Raw genomic sequence first — 21,145 nt, 5'->3', positions numbered from 1 at the left:
TTTAGTTCCGTTAGTTCAATAGTGCATATAGGTAGGCCCTAAAACAGAATCTGTAAGATGTTGTTGTAGTTTTGTTTATTTACTTTTTTTTAACTGCAAATCAGTCAGACAGTAAACTGTAACCTATTTCAAAGCTGAAACTTCTGCTGAGCTCTTATTCTGGCATGAATTACAAAGCAACACGAGGTGAGAAATAAAAACGGACTGTAGTCAACCTACCTATATGATAGGGAGGCTTTTGTTCATCAAAGCCAGGATAAGAAAAAGTCAAGAGTTGAGTGAATTCAACCGGCAGAAAATGAATGGCGAATAAACCAAATCGAGGAGGATGCAATTTCCTTTAAAATATATATTCCTACTAAGTGCTTGTTCGCCATGCATCATGTTCCAGGTTCTGCTCTATTTCTTCCAAATACTCACTAATGTTGTTGCATTATATTATAAACGCTTCTAATTCAATACCTTTTGCTCGTTTCCCGTTTTGGTAAACTCGCGAGATTTATCATGCGCATGCTTCACTGTTTACTCGTTGGGGGGGTCTGTAGCTCGTCAGTGAGGGATTCGATTAATCTCGCTCTGGCGCCCGTGTTAGCGTGTTTTACACCGGCTCAAAGTTTATTGCATTTAGAACCGGGCTGCTTTATGGGCATGAGCCAGGTGCCATGCTCTGACCGTCAGATTGCGAAATCGGCTCAAAACAAAAGTTTGGTAATCAAGCACGTGTAGTAATTAGTTAGAGTATGTATTTTCCCATGTGATTGCTTTTGATTTAAAGAAAAACGCTTTATCTGCCATCCCAATTAAAACTAATTAGAAAATGTATTTTATTGGAAAATATATGTTGTTTGTTTCTGGACGATGCACCATGCTGCCTTGTTGACAACATGACCAAGCGGTGCAGATTACTGTTCCATTTGAGAAGGGCGCTCCTCCCTCTCCGTTTTTGCCCGATGAGGTAAACGGTCATTGCCCGTTTCAACCCAGGCCAGTGTAAAATAATTCCCTCAATCATTCAAGGTTGTTTCGCTTCGACTGCAGAGAAGGAAGAAGACGTATCGGACGAACCAGTGGTCGAACCATAAGTACAGCAGCGCCACGAATTTAGTGCAATGTCAGAGATCCAGGATCCGAAATCTGTACAGGACCTGACTGGGGTGGTGAGTCTTATTATTAGACCCAAATCCTTGCCATATCCTGTCCCATTTGAAAACCTGAGAACTAGCTAGCGTTAGCTAGCAGGCTGGCTAACTGGCTAAAGTTACTGTTTTTTTCTCCCCCAATCGTTTTTGTAGCAACATTAACTTTTTAATTTTTTTTTTATCTCAATGAAATAGTTGCAGTCAAATTATGTTTCGCTACATTACCTTGTTTTAGTCCTGTTTAGCTAGCTAGCTACAGCTATTATTCTTGAAATGTAACTGATAGATAGATGGGTGATAGATGGCTAAACGTAATTGTGTTCCCCCCGGCTTGTAAAGCTTGACTTTTTTTTGACGACAAAACTGCAAATCCCCATGGTTTCCATGGTATCAGCGGTGTAGGTATCAGAGGCAGCTTCAACGCCCACAAAGTTCAATAGTATGCATGCATGCAATACGATTCTGCTATGCTACAGGATATAAACGTGTCCACCCACACATTGCAACAAACAGTGATTACATGTTCTGTCCTCCTCTCTTACAGGTCCAGACATTGCTGCAGCAGATGCAGGATAAATTCCAGACCATGTCAGACCAGATCATTGGAAGAAATATCCTGCCTTTTTACAATTTCAATGCTATTTTTTCACTATTTCAACGCTATCAAAGACAGACTTTTAGAATGACACCGTTTTATGTTACAATTGAATTGGATTGCTCATAGCGTAGTCTAATGATATCAATGACTTGACCATTCAGATACATGTAATGCACTCAATCCTGGAGGTTTTGTCAGCCCGGGTTTGAAGCAAATTGTGTAAATCAATCACTTGTATTTGTCACATGCTTCTTTAAACAACAGTTGTAGACTAACAGTGAAATGTTAAACTTTTTGCTAACATTTCCAAATACAGAACATTAATATCGGCGTTGTATTACTGATGGATCGCTGTAAACAAGCAGACAGATTGGGCCAAAGGGATTGGTGCTACATAGTTCTATGGAACTTTTGGGTGTTCTATGGAACTTTTGGGAGTTCTATGGAACTTTTGGGAGTTCTATGGAACTTTTGGGAGTTTGGGATATCTTGTATAGTAGGCATGGCACCTGAATGTTGTTCCCGCTTCCTTGACAAGAGTACTCGATGAGATGAGTGGCCGCATCGATGACCTGGAGAAGAACATTGGTGACCTGATGACCCAGGCTGGCGTGGAGGAGATGGAGGCGGAGAACAAGGTCAAGGAGGAACAGGGCTCTGCTTAAAAGGTAATCAACATGGAGTCCACTGAGCGTTCTGCTTGTTTTTGTCATCTCCTATAGATCTCTCTGTGTGTGTGTGTGTGTGTGTGTGTGTGTGTGTGTGTGTGTGTGTGTGTGTGTGTTCGAAGGGTTTTTCCAATTAAACTGTCCAATATTTGTCAACAACACTGTGTATGTTTTCAGATTGTAACTACTAGAACCAGATCCATATGTTTTTTGGGGCGGGGTCCGATTACGATTTTTGGGGGTCAAAGTTCCCAATGCCGATATATTGTTTTTTTTAGAGTGGGAAATGAAAACGTGTCATCTTTCTACTCTGAATTCTCAGACATTTCGATCCAAAAGAGCAATTGTCCAATAACTATGCTTCAAATGTTGATTTCATACTTTGTGACGATAATAATAATGTCACGCAAAATGGCTGCAGGTGTTCCGATCAGCATGAGATTCCCTCGTTTCATTCTATTTATTCAATATCGGTTATCAGTGAATATCCGCCCGTACTGATTTAGCGGTTAAAAAGGACAATATTGGCTATCAGTGAATATCCGCCCGTACTGATTTAGCGGTTAAAAAGGACAATATTGGCTATCAGTGAATATCTGCCCGTACTGATTTAGCGGTTAAAAAGGACAATATCGGTTATCAGTGAATATCTGCCCGTACTGATTTAGCGGTTAAAAAGGACAATATCGGTTATCAGTGAATATCTGCCCGTACTGATTTAGTGGTTAAAAAGGACAATATTGGCTATCAGTGAATATCTGCCCGTACCGATTTAGTGGTTAAAAAGGACAATATCGGTTATCAGTGAATATCTGCCCGTACTGATTTAGTGGTTAAAAAGGACAATATTGGCTATCAGTGAATATCTGCCCGTACCGATTTAGTGGTTAAAAAGGACAATATCGGTTATCAGTGAATATCTGCCCGTACCGATTTAGTGGTTAAAAAGGACAATATCGGTTATCAGTGAATATCTGCCCGTACCGATTCAGTGGTTAAAAAGGACAATATCGGTTATCAGTGAATATCTGCCCGTACCGATTTATCGGTTAAGAAGGACAATATTGGTGATAGTACTGGTACCCCTTGACTTATTACACATTAATTTAAAATGGATTTAATGTTTTTTTCTAATCCATTTATCTACACACAATACCTTATAATAACAAAGTGAAAACATGTTGTTTTTTAGAAATGTTGAAAATATATTGAAAAATGAAATACAGAAATATATCTAATTTACATCAGTATTCACACCTCTTTGCTATGACGCTACAAATTTCCATCCAATGTCCTTTGATCATCCTTGGGTTTGTCACTACAACTCGATTTGAAGTCTACATGTGGACATGATTTAGAAAAAAACACAGCTGAATGTGTAAATAAAGTCCCACTGTTTGTTGACAGAGCAGAAACTATAGCATCAAGTCCAAGGAACTGTCCGTAGTGCTCTGAGATATACTGTATGCTTAATCACAATTATATCTGGGGGAAGGGTATAAAACATGTTTAGAGTGATGAAGAAGTTTCCATGAGCCCAATGGTCTCCATCATAGGAAATTGAAAAAATATGGAACTACCCAGACTGCCTAGAGCTGGCTGTCTGACCTAACTGAGCAATTGGGCAAGAACCCAATGACCACTCTAACAGATCTACAGAGTTCCTTAGCTGAGATGGGAGAGCCTGTCAGAAGGACAACAGTCTCTACAGCACTTCACCAATCTGGGCTGTATGGGAGAGTGGCCAGACGGAAGCCACTCCTGAGGAAAAGGTACATGACGACACACCTGGTGTTTGCAAAAAGGCATGTAAAAGACTGAGAGCATAAGGCAAAATATCCTGTGGTCTGATGGGACAAATTATATAACTCTTTGGCGTGAATGTAAATCAGTGTCTGGAATAAAACAGGCACAGCTCATCGCCTGTCTTAACGCATTCCCTACTGTGAAGCATGGTGGTGGCAGTGTCATGCTATGGGGATGCTTTTCAGCAGCAGAGACTGGTAAGAATAGAGGGAACAATGAAGGGAGCCAAATACAGGAAAATCTGTGATAAGAACCTGCTTCAGAGCGCAAACAACCTTAGACTGGGAGCAAAGAGTGACGTTTCAACGGGACAAGGACCCCAAGCATACAGCCAAAGCAACGCTTGAATGGCTTCAGAACAAGAATGTGAAAGTCCTTGAGTGGCCTAGACTTAGTCCCATTTAAAATCTGTGGAAAAACTTGAAGATTGCTGTTCACCGCCACTCCCCATCTAACTTAAGAAAGCTTGAGAAAGCTGATACAGACACACCCAACACGACTCTAAGCTGATACAGACACACCCAACACGACTCTAAGCTGATACAGACACACCCAGCACGACTCAAAGCTGATACAGACACACCCAGCACGACTCAAAGCTGATACAGACACACCCAAGACGACTCTAAGCTGATACAGACAAGGAGCTGTCCGTAGTGCTCTGAGATATACTGTATGCTTAATCACAATTATATCTGGGGGAAGGGTATAAAAAATGTTTAGAGTGTTGAAGAAGTTTCCATGAGCCCAGTGGTCTCCATCATAGGAAATTTAAAAAATATGGAACTACCCAGACTGCTTAGAGCTGGCTGTCTGACCTAACTGAGCAATTGGGCAAGAACCCAATCAGGACGACTCTAAGCTGATAGACACACCCAGGACGACTCAAAGCTGATACAGACACACCCAGCACGACTCAAAGCTGATACAGACACACCCAGGACGACTCAAAGCTGATACAGACACACCCAGGACGACACTAAGCTGATACAGACACACCCAACACGACTCTAAGCTGATACAGACACACCCAACACGACTCTAAGCTGATACAGACACACCCAGGACGACTCTAAGCTGATACAGACACACCCAACACGACTCAAAGCTGATACAGACACACCCAGGACGACTCAAGGCTGATACAGACACACCCAGCACGACTCAAAGCTGATACAGACACACCCAGGACGACTCTAAGCTGATACAGACACACCCAGGACGACTCAAGGCTGATACAGACACACCCAGGACGACTCAAGGCTGATACAGACACACCCAGGACGACTTTAAGCTGATACAGACACACCCAGGACGACTCTAAGCTGATACAGACACACCCAGGACGACTCAAGGCTTTATTTGCCTCCAAACGTGCTTCCACAAAGTATTGACTCAGCTGTTAATATTGTATGTAAATGAGATTTCTGTATTTCATGTTAAATAAATGAGCAAAAACTTCTTCACTTGTTTCCACTTCACTTGTTTTCACCATGTCACCATGGGGTATTGTGTGTCGATGAGGAGAGGGGGGAGGGGTCATGTAATCCATTTTGAATTCAGGCTGTAACACAACCAAATGTTGAACATTTTCTGATGGCACTGTGTATCGGTCAGGCTCTAGTATCGGTCAGGCTCTAGTTTTTGTGTGATTTGAAAGATCTTTGGTTTATTTAACATGGCCTCTTCTCTTTCCACCCTCAGGTTTCCAAGTAACAGGATGGTGGAGACTATAAATGGGAAACAGACAATTTTTCAGGAGTATTGTAGTATTTAAGGTTTTTTGTTTTGTTTTAATTATTAGTATTTTAATTTACTGTGTATGTAACATGTTTTATATTAACTCTTGTAATAATGTTCACTGTCAACTTTTTTTTTTTTTTTTAATTGATATTTAACTTAACTTGAGACACTATCCTGAATAATGGCTCACTCAGGTGACTCAGGCTCACTCAGGTGACTCGCTGGGCCAGTAACTGATTATGTCAACTAGCCAATTGATCATTTTAACAATATTTCAACACAAAACATTTACTGCTATTCAAATGTTCTAAAAACATGTTGTGTGTTAAGATTTCTTTATTACTTTGTCTTTTTCACAATAAACCAGGGCTTGCATACACTTTTGTTCCTCTTCTCTCATACAGGTTGAAAAGGGCAGTGCATCGAGGACATGAGTTGTGCACAAAATTTTATTTTATTTTTTTATTTTTTGCAAGGCACTGTATATTTTCCTATTTTCAAAGAAGCTGTCAATATCTCTGAATAAATGCCCCCTCGGGAAGGATATAATGCCCAGTTAAAAAGCAGTGAACACCCACATCCACCATACTCAAGGAGTTGGGTTTTAAAAATGCAACAGAGGGAAGCGTGAAATGGAAATGCACAACTTGTATGCTACTGCAATTTATTCTAACATGTTCAATTGGAAAGTCAGTGTATGACACATTGCAAACTGGTACATGTTACAAATGTGTCATTACTCCGACTACCATGGAATTACATAGGTTTGGGCACTGATCTACACTGTCAAATAAGAAAGGACAACAACCCTGAAATATCTTGCTTCGTTTGAACATTTGGTGCAGAATGTCTTTCAAGTCCATCAGGACAGGGCAATTCACCCGTTGTAGCCAAATCGGCCCAGTTGTGTGTGTGAGAGAAAGTCTTACAGCTGGCAGCGTTAGCTTCTTTATTTTTTGTATGATTAAGAATATTATGCTTTGAACATGACATCAGCAGAGATTAGACAAATAATGTCGTTTATATTGCAGATTTCTGTATTACCCCTCTGTGCCCAGATTTATAGATATATCGTTTGCTGTCGTGTATGGATTTAACTACAAGTACCTTAGAACCATAGCTACCGCACATCAACTTGTACCATAGATAGGTCGACCGGGAAACCGGTTTCTGAACAACTGGTTAAATTGTACTTGGAAACAAAAAAGAGTAGTGGTGAGAGTCAATGTAGTATTGCCGTATAGAATAGTCCTTTGTGCTTTATGCAGATAGACTTATTGCACGATATTTGCTGCTCTTCACTTGCTTTCTATCGGAGTGTGACTGCAGAAGAGCGTAGATCCTATCAGCTGTCGTTGGATTCTTAGGAAGCGCTTTAGAGGTTTGTTTATGCAGCACTACTTTTGTGTACATCCGATTTTTTTTTTTTTTTTACAAAATCAGGAATTAATAGTGTTTTATTTCTCGAAATCATCAGTTAACTTAATTTAATTGTCAAAACGACTTTAATATGTTTAATCTTAAACTATTGGACATGATTGATGCCGAATGGCTGAAGTATTCCTCGGGTCTATTTCTTCTGGATGGCAGTGCTTCGCCTTTCTCCTCGCTCCCTGTGCTATAGCCGCCATCTTGAATTTTAATCTTAATTTCAGAAATGTTTTGTTTCCGACGATATTTTTTTCCGATTACAGTGTCGTACCAATTCTGGATTATTTTTTTTGTTGTTGTTGAAGGATTATCTAATGTTCCTGCTCATCTTGGAATAAATATTTAGTGAGTATTTGTACGTTATTTGTTCAATCGGTGAATGGTCGTTGCAAGACGTCCCTGACACTTCTATGGGTGGAAAAATGTTTTCAGAACGTAAGTTACCTCGCTAACAACTGTGCCGTTTTGTAGCCAGCTAGTTACTGTAACATTTGTCCGGTAATGTAGATAACTAGAAGGCTATTAAACATCCAAACTCAGCCATGATAGTAAGTTACCTAGTAATAAAGAAAACAAACGAGATATGGACAAGCTAGTCAGTTTTCCTGAACTAGCGTTAGCCATGCTAGCTGGCTAGCTAACCTCGGTTATTGGGCCTGGGCGAGTGTTTTGTCTATTTTGCTTTTCAAAAACAGATAGTTAACGTTTAGCTACGTGTTTATCGTACAATGTTTGTATATTAGAGGTGTATTTACGCTCGACTTTTGTGTTGAAAATCACTAGCTAGATTGTTTCGGTACCTATAACTGGTAGATAATTAGCTAGCTATACAGATGATTTGCTTTAGCTAGTTAACGCGGGTGTTTTACTTTACTGTTATTGATTGTTAGCTAACTAACATTACTAAACCCTGTTAACACCAAGGCATTGAAACGAATATTATCAGTGCCGGTGAGTGAGATGTATGTCAACTTTCTGTAAATAGTTAGTCGCTTTCAAGTTTTCAAGCCATCCATAATTTGTTAAGCTAATGCCGGGCCAACCTACATAGCTATGTAACATCGCTAAATATTGTGTAATGTCCACCCTCTGACATGCAAATAGACTACATTAACGACGAGTTGGCTATCATCAGGCCTCTGTTTGAAATGGAAAGTTGGCAAACATGTATCAGTGGTGTTCTTCCGGGTTCCTCGTTGAACACTTTTCTCAAAACAGTCAACTAACTAGCGAACGTAAACTCGCACATGATGTGGTTCCGTTTCTGACATTGAGATACCCCTCAGAATGAGGTGTTGCACTAATTTGCCAGCTGTTTTTTGACAAGAGGCCCTGTCAGTACAACCTCTTGTGTTGTTGTTAGCTTGTACTGACGTTACGCCGGGGCGTATTTCAGTTGCTAGTGTTCAAGGGTGTAGCTAGCTAAAGAAGTGTTACCAAATCCATTGTTCCGTAAAATAAATGCATGGCTTCTATTGCCCATTAGTTTAACTTCCGATCAATATTTTATTGTTACGTGTGAATCTGGCTGGCAAAGAAGACATCATCACGCACGTCTCAAACGTACCAAATTTGAGTCGGCCAAAGCGGCTTCCCTCATTCGACCACTAAGTGGCGCTGCAGATATAATCTAAATCAGAATCTGAAGATTCTACACCATTTATATTTTAGATTATTATATAGATTTTTTTGGTGGGGGGGGCTCATTCTGGGTCTCAATTTACTGTTGAGAGTTAAACTATAAATAACTTTTTTATTTGTCACATGCTTTGTAAATACAACAGGTGTAGATTAACAGTGAAATGCATTACTATCTTTCTTCCCATAGAGCATCAGACAATGTAGGCCTGTCTCAAAATACAACACGGCCCCTTTAAGGCTTGCCTGGAGGTTGGTGCACCACCCTTGGTTGCCTGTGAAATATTGAAACGTTACAATTACACCTAAATACTTAAAATAATACCCTCCAGGGCTTGAAATTGAGGCCATCCTGTCTTCCCTGGGACAATAAGATATACAGTACCAGTCAAAAGTTTGGACACCTACTCATTCAAGGGTTTTTATTTGTTTTTTACTATTTTCTACATTGTAGAATAATAGTGAAGACATCAACTATGAAATAACAAATGGAATAATGTAGTTACCAAAAAAGTGTTGAACAAATCAAAATATATTTTTGATTCTTCAAAGTAGCCGCCCTTTGCCTTGACAACTTTGCACGTTCTTGGAATTGAGTTAACCAGCTTAACCTGGAATGCTTTTCCAACAGTCTTGAAGGAGTTCCCACATATACTGAGCACTTGTTGGCTGCTTTTCCTTCACTCTATGGTCCATCTCATCCCAAACCATCTCAATTCGGCTGAGGTCATCTGATGCAGCACACCATCACTCTCCTTCTTGGTAAAATAGCCCTTGCACAGCCTGGAGGTGTGTTGGGTCATTGTCCTGTTGAAAAACAAATGATAGTCCCACTAAGCACAAACCAGATGGGATGGCATGTTTCTTCAGAATGCGGTAGTAGCCATGCTGGTGAAGTGTACCTTGAATTCTAAATAAATCACCAATAGTGTCACAGCAAAGCACCCCCATACCATCACACCACCACCTCCATGCTTCACAGTGGGAACCACACATGCAGAGATCATGCATTCACCTACTTAGCTTGTTGATGTGGACACCAAGGAACTTGAAGCTCTCAACCTGCTCCACTGACCACGCGGTCAGGTCTCCGACCTCCTCCCTATAGGCTGTCTCGTCGTTGTTGGTGATCAGGCCTACCACTGTTGTGTCATCGGCAAACTTGATGATGGTGTTGGAGTCTTGCCTGGCCGTGCAATCATGACTGAACAAGGAGTACATGAGGGGCCTGAGCATGCACCCCTGAGGGGTCCCCGTGTTGAGGATCAGCGTGGCGGATGTGTTGTTACCTACCCTTACCACCTGGGGGCGGTCCATCAGGAAGTCCAGGATCCAGTTGCAGAGGGAGGTGTTTAGTCCCAGGGTCCATAGCTTAGTGATGAGCTTTGAGGGAACTATGTGTTTGAACTCTGAGCTGTAGTCAATGAATAGCATTCTGACGCAGGTGTTCCTTTTGTCCAGGTGGGAAAGGGCAGTGTGGAGTGCAATAGAGATTACATCATCTGTGGATCTGTTAGGGCAGTATGCAAATTGGAGTGGGTCTAGGGTTTCTGTGATAAATGGTCATGAAGTGAGCTATGACCAGCCTTTCAAAGCACTCCATGGCTACAGATTTAGGCAGGTTACTTGAGTGTTCTTGGGCACAGGGACTATGGTGGTCTGCTTAAAACATGTTGGTATTACTGCTTAAAACATGTTGGTATTACAGACTCGGACAGGGAGAGGTTGAAAAGGTCAGGGAAGACACTTGCCAGTTGGTCAGCACATGTTCGCCGTACACCTCCTGGCCTTGCGAATGTTAACCTGTTTAAAGTTCTTACTCACATCGACTGCGGAGAGCATGATCACAGTCTTCCGGAACAGCTGGTGCTCTCATGAATGTTTCAATGTTATTTGCTTCGAAGCGAGCATAGAAGTAGTTTAGCTCGTCTGGTAAGCTCTTTTCACTGGGCAGCTCTCGGATGTGCTTCCCTTTGTAGTCTGTAATGGTTTGCAATCCCTGCCACAACCGACGAGCATCAGAGCCGGTGTTGTACGATTCGATCTTAGTCCTGTATTGACGCTTTGCCTGTTTGATGGTTCATCGGAGGGCATAGCAGGATTTCTTATAAGCTTCCGGGTTAGAGTCGCGCTCCTTGAAAGCGGCAGCTCTAGCCTTTAGCTCAGTGCGGATGTTGTCTGTAACCCATGTCTTCTGGTTGGGGTATGTACAGCTGGATGTTTACATACACCTTTTAGCCAAATACATTTAAACTCTGTTTTTCACAATTCCTGACATTTAATCCTAGTAAAAATGACCTGTCTTAGGTCAGTTAGGATCACCACTTTATTTTAAGAATGTGAAATGTCAGAATAATAGTAGAGAGAGTGATTTATTTCAGCTTTTTATTTCTTTCATCACATTCCCAGTGGGTCAAAAGTTTACATACACTCAATTAGTATTTGGTAGCGTTGCCTTTACATTGTTTAACTTGAGTCAAATGTTTCGGGTAGCCTTCCACAAGCTTCCCACAATAAGTTGGGTGAATTTTGGCCAGTTCAGTTCTACCCACAAATTTTCTATAGGATTGAGGTCAGGGCTTTGTGATGGCCACTCCAATACTTTGACTTTGTTGTCCTTAAGCCATTTTGCCACAACCTTGGAAGTATGCTTGGGGTCATTGTTCATTTGGAAGACCCATTTGCGACCAAGCTGGCTGATGTCTTGAGATGTTGCTTCAATATATCCACATAATTCTCCTCCCTCATGATGCCATTCATTTTGTGAAGTGCACAAATGGTATAGAGGGAAATGGTCCTATAATTCCTATAATAACTACAACCTAAAACTTCTTACCTGGGAATATTGAAGTCTCATGTTAAAAGGAACCACCAGCTTTCATATGTTCTCATGTTCTGAGCAAGGAACTGAAATGTTAGCTTTCTTACATAGCACATATTGCACTTCTACTTTTTATCCAACACTTTGTTTTTGCATGATTTAAACCAAATTGAACATGTTTCATTATTTATTTGAGGCTAAATTGATTGTATTGATGTATTATATTAAGTTAAAATAAGTTAATTCAGTATTGTTGTAATTGTCATTATTAAAAATAAATAAAAATCGTCCGATTAATTGGTATCTGCTTTTTTGGTCCTCCAATAATCGGTATTGGCGTTGAAAAATCATAATCGGTCGACCTCTAGTTCTTATAGGCACTTTAGTATTGCCAGTGTAACAGTATAGCTTCCGTCCCTCTCCTCGCTCCTCCCTGGGCTCGAACCAGCAACACCACGACAACAGCCACCATCGAAGCAGCGTTACCCATGCGGAGCAAGGGGAACAACTACTAGAAGGCTCAGAGCGAGTGACATTTGAAACGCTATTAGCCTGCGCTAACTAGCTAGCCATTTCACTTCGGTTACACCAGCCTCATCTCGGGAGTTGATAGGCTTGAAGTCATAAACAGCGCAATGCTTGACGCACAACGAAGAGCTGCTGGCAAAACGCACGAAAGTGCTGTTTGAATGAATGTTTACGCGCCTGCTTCTGCCTACCGCCGCTCAGTCAGATACTTAGATACTTGTATGCTCAGTCAGATTATACTGGACACGCTAGATAATATCTAGTAATATCATCAAACATGTGTAGTTAACTAGTGATTATGATTGATTGTTTTTTATATGATAATTTTAATGCTAGCTAGCAACTTGCCTTGGTTTACTGCATTCGTGTAACGGGCAGTCTCCTTGTGGAGTGCAACGAGAGAGAGGCAGGTCGTTATTGCGTTGGACTAGTTAACTGTAAGGTTGCAAGATTGGATCCCCCGAGCTGACAAGGTGAACATCTGTCGTTCTGCCCCTGGACACCAGGGTTTACACCTCTACTCTTTATAAGTGCCATGGGATCTGTAGTGACCACAGAGCCAGGACACCAGGGTTAACTCCCCTACTCTTTATAAGTGCCATGGGTTCCTTAGTAACCACAGAGCCAGGACACCAGGGTTAACTCCCCTACTCTTTATAAGTGCCATGGGTTCCTTAGTAACCACAGAGCCAGGACGGACACCAGGGTTAACTCCCCTACTCTTTATAAGTGCCATGGGATCTGTAGTAACCACAGAGCCAGGACACCTGTTAACGGTAATTATCCTTCATTATATTTGTCTAACATGCCTATATTTATGTCATTAAAAGTCTCATTAAAGATTAACTGTATTTTCTGGCACCGGCCTCATTTTCTGGCACCGCCCTCATGTCTGCATCTCTTTGGACATGAGGCTTGTAGCCAATATGCAGATCACCTACACTTTTTGACATATTGGCTTTTTTTTATTTAGACTGCATTTGGAAAGTATTCAGACCCCCTTTATCCACATTTTGTTACGTTACAGCCTTTATTCAAAAATGGATAATAACATTTTCAAATAAAATGTTCCCTCGGTCTACACACAATACACCATAATGACCAAGCGAAAACTGTTTTTTTTTAAATAGAAATTTTTAGCAAATGTATTAAAACAAAAACAGATGCCTTATTTACATATATATTCAAACCTTTTGCTATGAGACTCAAAATTGAGCTTCGGTGGATCCTGTTTCCATTGATCATCCTAGAGATGTTTCTTCAACTTGATTGGAGTCTACCTGTGGTCAATTCAATTGACTGGACATGATTTGGAAAGATACACACCTGTCTATATAAGGTCCCACAAATGACAGTACATGTCACAGCAAAAACCAAGCCATGAGGTCGAAGGTATTGTCTGTAGAACTCCAAGACAGGATTTTGTTCAGGTTACAGACCTGGGGAAGGGTACCAAAACATTTCTGCAGCATTGAAGGTCCCCAATAACAAAGTGGCCTCCATCATTCTGAATGGGAAAAGTTTAGAACCACCAAGACGCCCGGCCAAACTGAACAATCGGGAGAGAAGGACCTTGGTGACCAAGAACCCGATGGTCATTCTGACAGAGCTCCAGAGTTCCTCTGTGGATATGGGAGAACCTTCTAAAAAGAACAATCAACCCGATCAAACATTTCTGGAGAGACCTGAAAATAGCTGTGCAGCAACGCTCCCCATACAACCTGACAGAGCTTGAGAGAAGGTGCTTCATCAAAGTACTGAGTAAAGGGTCTGAATACTTAGGTAAATGTATGTACTTCTCTGATAGAGTTCAGTGTGTCAAATCGGAGGGCCTGTTGTCCGGACCTCTGACAGTCTCTATGGGTGTGCCACAGGGTTCAATTCTCGGGCCGACTCTCTTCTCTGTATACATCAATGATGTTGCTCTTGCTGCTGGTGATTCTCTGATCCACCTCTACGCAGACGACACCATTCTGTATACTTCTGGCACGCGCTGCATACTCGTAGCACGCGCTCCACCAGGTATATCTCACTGGTCAACCCCAAAGCCAATTCCTCCTTTGGTCGTCTTTCCTTCCAGTTCTCTGCTGCCCATGACTGGAACGAATTGCAAAAATCTCTGAAGTTGGAGACTCACATCTCCCTCACTATCTTTAAGCACCAGCTGTCAGAGCAGCTTACAGATCACTGCACCGGTACATAGCCCATCTGTAAACAGCCCATCTATCTACCTACCTCATCCCCATACTGGTATTTATTTATTTATTTTGCTCCTTTGCACCCCAGTATCTCTACCTGCACATTCATCTTCTGCCGATCTACCATTCCAGTGTTTTAATTGCTATATTGTAATTACTTCCCCACCAAGGCCTATTTATTTCCTTATCTTACCTCATTTGCACTCACTGTATATAGACTTTGTTTTCTTTTGTTCTACTGTATTATTGACTGTATGTTTTGTTTATTCCATGTGTAACTCTGTGTTGTTGTATGTGTCGAATTGCTACGTTTTATCTTGGCCAGGTCGCAGTTGCAAATGAGAACTTGTTCTCAACTAGCCTCCTGGTTAAATAAAGGTGAAACAAAATAAATTTAAAAAATTGTAATTTCAGTTTTATATATATATATATATATATATACACATTTCTATAAACCTGTTTTTGCTTTGACATTATGGGGTATTGTGTGTAGATTGATGAGGGAATTTAAAAAAAATGTATTTTAGAATAAGGCTGTAATTAGGGATGCATGATATATCGGGGAGCAAATCGGAATCGACCGATATTAGCTAAAAATGCCAAAATAGGCATCGTCCCGATGTCTAGTTTAACGCAGATGTGCAAAACCGATGTCAAAGCTGACGTGCATACCTATATAATGTAGGTAGGTGAGGTACGTGCCTGTATAATGTAGGTAGGTGAGGTACGTGCCTGTATAACCTAGGTAGGTGAGGTACATACCCGTATACCGTAGGTAGGCGAGGTACATAGCCGTATACCGTAGGTAGGCGAGGTACATAGCCGTATACCGTAGGTAGGCGAGGTACATAGCCGTATACCGTAGGTAGGCGAGGTACATAGCCGTATACCGTAGGTAGGCGAGGTACATAGCCGTATACCGTAGGTAGGCGAGGTACATAGCCGTATACCGTAGGTAGGCGAGGTACATAGCCGTATACCGTAGGTAGGCGAGGTACAGGCGAGGTAATGACGCCATGAAAAATACAACGCTACACGTGCAACACAGCATTTCTAATCTAGCAATACCACAACCCTAATGACTCATTTGGAAGTGCATCACCACCCAGACGTTCAGAGACTACTTAGTTTTTCTGGTTTTATTCTAAGTGCATGCTTCCAACAACTAAACAAGTTCAAGTCATTTGAAAGAGTAAGAACATTTCAGCGAGACAACTCAAAGGCGAAATCCATTAACGCCAAGCTAATGGAATTCATTGCCTTTTGACAATCAACCGTTCTCTGTCGTGGATGATGTTGGCTTTCGCCGACTGGTCGAGCACCGGTACACACTAGCAAGTAGGCGCTATTTTTCAGATGTTGCCCTACCGGAGTTAGACAGTATTGTTGAAACGCACATCATGAGCTACTTGTTATGGGCATCGCTGCTATTAGCTTCACACTGACATTTGGACCAGCGACGTCAGCCCCATGAGCATGCTGAGTCAGTGGATCGACGAGGATTTCGTACTGAGGAAAGCCGTAATTGCATGCTCAAGAATGTGCTGGTTCTCCTACCGCTGCTGCCATTTTCAATGGCATTTGAGAACATGTTTGAAACCTGGAAACATGAACACGCTAGCTAGCTCCTTTCAAACAACTGACTGGAGAAATAAGCTCATCAACTGCGTCTGCAGCAGACGTGATACGCTCTGTCACGGCACTGAGACACCTGCTCAACAAAACCGCAGACGTGATACCCTCTGTCATGGCACTGAAACACCTGCTCAACAAAACAGCAGACGTGATACGCTCTGTCACGGCACTGAAACGCCTGCTCAACAAAACAGCAGACGTGATACCCTCTGTCATGGCACTGAAACACCTGCTCAACAAAACTGCCGACAGGCCACGGGGTTAAAACGTGCAGAAGTACTCTACTAGAGACGGTGAACAAGCGATTAGGTGGCGTTCTCTCTGGGCCGTTTGACTGTGTCGCCACGGAGCTCGTTGCTAGGTACAAGGACCGCTACTTCGATTCAGACAAGAAACAGGGTTTACCTGAAATGTTTGCACACAGCTGGACAAGAGTGAAACGGACACAGTGACAATGCGCACCAAAGAGGACACAGAGAGACAGCTGAAACTTCACTACTTGACATGTATAATGAAATCCTGGTTGAGAATGAAACGACTGAACAAATGAACAATGAAACAGCACAGCAAGTAAGTGAAAGAAATAGGTTTTGATGATGTTTTACTGGTAATGGAGACATACTTAAATGGCAACAAAATAACTTTTGGTGTGCGTTTCAAGTATTTAACTGTACTAAAATGCTTAATAAGTCCGCTAAAATGTAAAATATCGGTTATCGGGTTTTTCTGTCAAGGAAAATATTGAATATCGGTATCGGCAAAAAATGTAATATCGGTGCATCGCTACCTGTAAAATGTTTTTATTTAATGTAATTTTTTTTCTTTAAAGTGAAGGGGTCTGAATACTTTCCGAATGCACTGTAGGTAGGGGTAAAGTAACTAGGCAACAGGATGAATAATAAACAATACCAGCAGCATATGTGATGAGTCATAAGGCAGAGCAAAGGGGTGTGGTCAATGCAAAAAGTCCAGGTCGCTAGTTCGTTAACTATTTCATCTTCGTGATATGGCACATCTGTCCGGTGTGAAGCGATTATCTTGGCAAAGAAGAAATGCTCACTTAACAGGGACGTAAACGAATTAGTGTACAAAATTTGAGCGAAATAAGCTTCTTTTTTTTGTTGTGCGTATGGAACATTTCTGTGATCTTTTATTTCAGCTCATAAAACATGGAACCAACAACTTGTTGGGTTTTTTAAATATTTTTTGTTCAGCGTTAAATACAAAAACCACCACCTGGTGGACAAAGTGCACAGATGCTGTTTCCATATACATGGTTCCACCCGGTGGGAAAAGAAGGCGTCGGAGGACATGATCCACACATTAGACCCCCCCCCAGTACAAGCTGAGAAAATATTCATCAAAAACAGAAATTCTGGACTTTTACAACAGAGTCCGATGAGAGGTCCAGGTTTTGGTGTCGGGTGCGGATCCCTTTTCCTCGACCACAGACATTTTGGTCCAGTGTTAACACGACAACGTACATTTCTCTTTAACAGTACACCTTACTGAAGACAGGAAAACTGCATTCTAAATGCCCGAAGAAAAGCTTTTCTCCCAGAACACCACACAGCCGACTACCTAGCTGACGCACTCCGTAGAGGCACTAAAATAACGGCTGTTTTTGAAGAGAAACGGTCCACAATAACAATAAACAATACTGTAAACATTACAGCTGCAATCAGAGAACTGGGCTGGAAATGGTTGAATTGTTTTGGCCACAATTTAATCCTTTTAAAGTAAACTCTGTGTAGAATGAGTAACAGATAACAGAGGGAACCTTGGTTGTCTGCCTCACTATTAATGTCTCCTTCTCACACAGTAACTACATTTCAAAATAATATATTACCATTTGTAATGTGTAGTAGCATTGGCCATGCACAAATCCAATTAAAAAAATGTACGAAAAAAAGAGTTGGGTTATTACAGTTTTGCTACGCTTTTGTTACAAGCTGTGGTGATTTTTATAACATTCTTCTAATGTAATGTCACATTTTTATCCACACAGGACAGTGACTTGTTTGGGGTCAAAACAGAACATTATAAAGAATACTAGAGCAGTGTGCAGCAATTCACCGGGTAACGGAGGCAATTCGCCGGGTAGCGGAGGAGGCAATTCGCCGGGTAGCGGAGGAGGCAATTCGCCGGGTAGCGGAGGAGGCAATTCGCCGGGTAGCGGAGGAGGCAATTCGCCGGGTAGCGGAGGAGGCAATTCGCCGGGTAGCGTAGGAGGCAATTCGCCGGGTAGCGGAGGAGGCAATTCGCCGGGTAGCGGAGGAGGCAATTCGCCGGGTAGCGGAGAAAGTCAGACGCGCTACCCTCCGTCATGGCAAGCCATCGCTGTTTTTTGGAGTCCATCAACCAAGCGCTGAAGCCACAGAGCAATATGTCACCATCTCCTCATTCCATCCCAATGCTCACCCTGTTAAAGGGAGAAATCTTAGTGGACAAAGATGGAGGCACTGCACTGATCTGAAGGCTTGGTGGTGGGAGGGGGACAAAAAACATCACCTTCGTCGACCCTCGCTGACGTTTGGACCATGATACCACACTGGACGAGACTGAAAACAAAAGGTTGAGCATGAGGTAATGATCCTCGGACGAGCGCCTGTCAGAATAAGGGTGGAAGGGGTTGGGCAGTCTAATTGGGAAGAAGGGCTCAGCTGTTGCACTAGCTGCCTCCCGCCATTGAAGAAACTGACAACTTACCTGCATGAACCAGCCATTGTAGGAGAGGAGGACCCACTGCTCTGGTGGCAGAGAAATGAACGTAGTTTTCCTTTTACTCGCAGAAACGTTGCCCACAAGTACTTGTGTAGATGTGCCACACGTTCAGCTTCAGAGCGAGTCTTTTGGCACGGGCAGGGAATGTCGTCACTCTTCAGAGAGCGATTCCTGAAAGGTGGACGTGCAGGTCTTTCTGGCAAAGAACTTGGATGGTTTTTAGCTGCAACCAGCAGCAGTGAATGTAGTTAGTCTACTTGTGCAATTTCTTTCAGGAATTTGATAGCCTTATATAAGCCTGATTTAGTAGCTTTTATATACCTCAACATGTGCAATTCAGTGCTGAACTATTCTTATTGTTTACTACTATTTGGTATTATTTGTTTTTAAGACCGGTCAGTGAACATGCTAACAATTAGCTATTTTGACTGTCCTCTTGTACCTGGCATCTAAGCTGCTGGTCATTTCGAAGGCCTAAGTTTTATTTATATCTTTTTGTTGCTCAATAGGTGCAATATTCATGCTGCTGAACAAGTCTGATTGTAGTTCTTGGTGTTTCTTATTTAATAGTTTTGTTATATTTTGTATCTTGTGTCGTAGGCTACACTGTTTTGTCCTGTTTTTTGGAAGCAGCAACTGCTAGTCATTTCCATTCCAGGAGGCCTAAACCTTCTCTCACTTAGTTGTTTTCCTTAGTAAATATTTAATATCTATTTGCAATCGGAAGTTGCGTGTTTTGAAGAAAGGTAATGCTGTTTGTTCGTTTGCCAGCATGCAGAGTTAAAGCCTTGATTCCCACCCTGTCTATGGTCTTCTTGTTTATATAAACATTTGGTAATAGCGTAAACCCAAGGATGGTATGAAGGTATTGGGGAGAAATGGATACCGCCCTATTCCAGGTTTGGTCCATCGGTACCGCTTGCCGTGCGGTAGCAGAGAGAACAGTCTATGACTTGGGTGGCAGGAGTCTGACAATTTTTAGGGCCTTCTGACACCAACTGATATAGAGGTCCTGGATGGCAGGGAGGTCGACACCACCCACCGTGCTCAGAATGACACGTAATCACATTTTTAAATGATGCTATTTAATTTTAAGAGAACATGTAAGTTGAGGATGCGATAAACGTGTCCTTACCGCGCACTTTGAAGCCAAGTAACGAACAGAAAAATCATTAGCCTGTTGCGTGTCTTTCAAGTTTGGCGAAAGTAACTTTCACCATTTAACAAATGCACCTTTTTTACAATAAAGCATTCCATGTGTTTGAAGACCTATGTAATATAGCCTACTAATCCTGATGTGATGATTGGATCGTTGTAATTTAGACTAATAATATAACTCATTCCATGTGTTTGCAGACCTACAGTGCCTTGCGAAAGTATTCGGCCCCCTTGAACTTTGCGACCTTTTGCCACATTTCAGGCTTCAAACATACAGATATAAAACTGTATTTTTTTGTGAAGAATCAACAACAAGTGGGACACAATCATGAAGTGGAACGACATTTAATGGATATTTCAAACTTTTTTAACAAATCAAAAACTGAAAAATTGGGCGTGCAAAATTATTCAGCCCCTTTACTTTCAGTGCAGCAAACTCTCTCCAGAAGTTCAGTGAGGATCTCTGAATGATCCAATGTTGACCTAAATGACTAATGATGATAAATACAATCCACCTGTGTGTAATCAAGTCTCCGTATAAATGCACCTGCACTGTGATAGTCTCAGAGGTCCGTTAAAAGCGCAGAGAGCATCATGAAGAACAAGGAACACACTAGGCAGGTCCGAGATACTGTTGTGAAGAAGTTCAAAGCCGGATTTGGATACAAAACGATTTCCCAAGCTTTAAACATCCCAAGGAGCACTGTGCAAGCGATAATATTGAAATGGAAGGAGTATCAGACCACTGCAAATCTACCAAGACCTGGCCGTCCCTCTAAACTTTCAGCTCATACAAGGAGAAGACTGATCAGAGATGCAGCCAAGAGGCCCATGATCACTCTGGATGAACTGCAGAGATCTACAGCTGAGGTGGGAGACTCTGTCCATAGGACAACAATCAGTCGTATATTGCCCAAATTTGGCCTTTATGGAAGAGTGGCAAGAAGAAAGCCATTTCTTAAAGATATCCATAAAAAGTGTTGTTTAAAGTTTGCCACAAGCCACCTGGGAGACACACCAAACATGTGGAAGAAGGTGCTCTGGTCAGATGAAACCAA

The 21,145-nt window shown here is 41.8% G+C and overlaps 2 protein-coding genes across 2 annotated transcripts in view; both read left to right on the top strand.

Moving 5' to 3' along the window:
- The first annotated feature begins 1,014 nt into the window (after nucleotides 1-1,014).
- LOC139403890 (heat shock factor-binding protein 1-like) lies at nucleotides 1,015-6,403 on the top strand. The gene is made up of 4 exons (XM_071147084.1): nucleotides 1,015-1,157; nucleotides 1,684-1,750; nucleotides 2,281-2,405; nucleotides 5,916-6,403. Exons 1-3 carry the CDS (start codon nucleotides 1,110-1,112, stop codon nucleotides 2,400-2,402), a joined length of 237 nt encoding a protein of 78 aa, XP_071003185.1. The 5' UTR covers nucleotides 1,015-1,109; the 3' UTR covers nucleotides 2,403-2,405; nucleotides 5,916-6,403.
- An 886-nt stretch (nucleotides 6,404-7,289) lies between these two features.
- LOC139403891 (histone-lysine N-methyltransferase KMT5B-like) overlaps nucleotides 7,290-21,145 on the top strand; it is a 35,620-nt gene continuing 21,764 nt past the window's right edge. The window contains exon 1 of the mRNA XM_071147085.1: nucleotides 7,290-7,820. The gene's annotated coding sequence lies outside the window, so the exon portion shown is untranslated. The remainder of the gene's footprint in view (nucleotides 7,821-21,145) is intronic.

Source organism: Oncorhynchus clarkii, unplaced genomic scaffold (assembly GCF_045791955.1).
Source record: "Oncorhynchus clarkii lewisi isolate Uvic-CL-2024 unplaced genomic scaffold, UVic_Ocla_1.0 unplaced_contig_10857_pilon_pilon, whole genome shotgun sequence".
NCBI classification, from domain to species: Eukaryota; Metazoa; Chordata; class Actinopteri; order Salmoniformes; family Salmonidae; genus Oncorhynchus; species Oncorhynchus clarkii.
The sequence above is the reverse complement of the archived record's forward strand: the minus strand, read 5'-3'. Positions and strand labels throughout refer to the sequence as shown.

Coding starts and splice junctions, on each gene's coding strand:
- LOC139403890 (XM_071147084.1), top strand. CDS start 1,110: ATGTCAGAGATCCAGGATCCGAAATCTGTACAGGACCTGACTGGGGTG. Junction 1,158..1,683: donor TACAGGACCTGACTGGGGTG/GTGAGTCTTATT, acceptor CCTCTCTTACAG/GTCCAGACATTGCTGCAGCA. Junction 1,751..2,280: donor AGACCAGATCATTGGAAGAA/ATATCCTGCCTT, acceptor TGACAAGAGTAC/TCGATGAGATGAGTGGCCGC.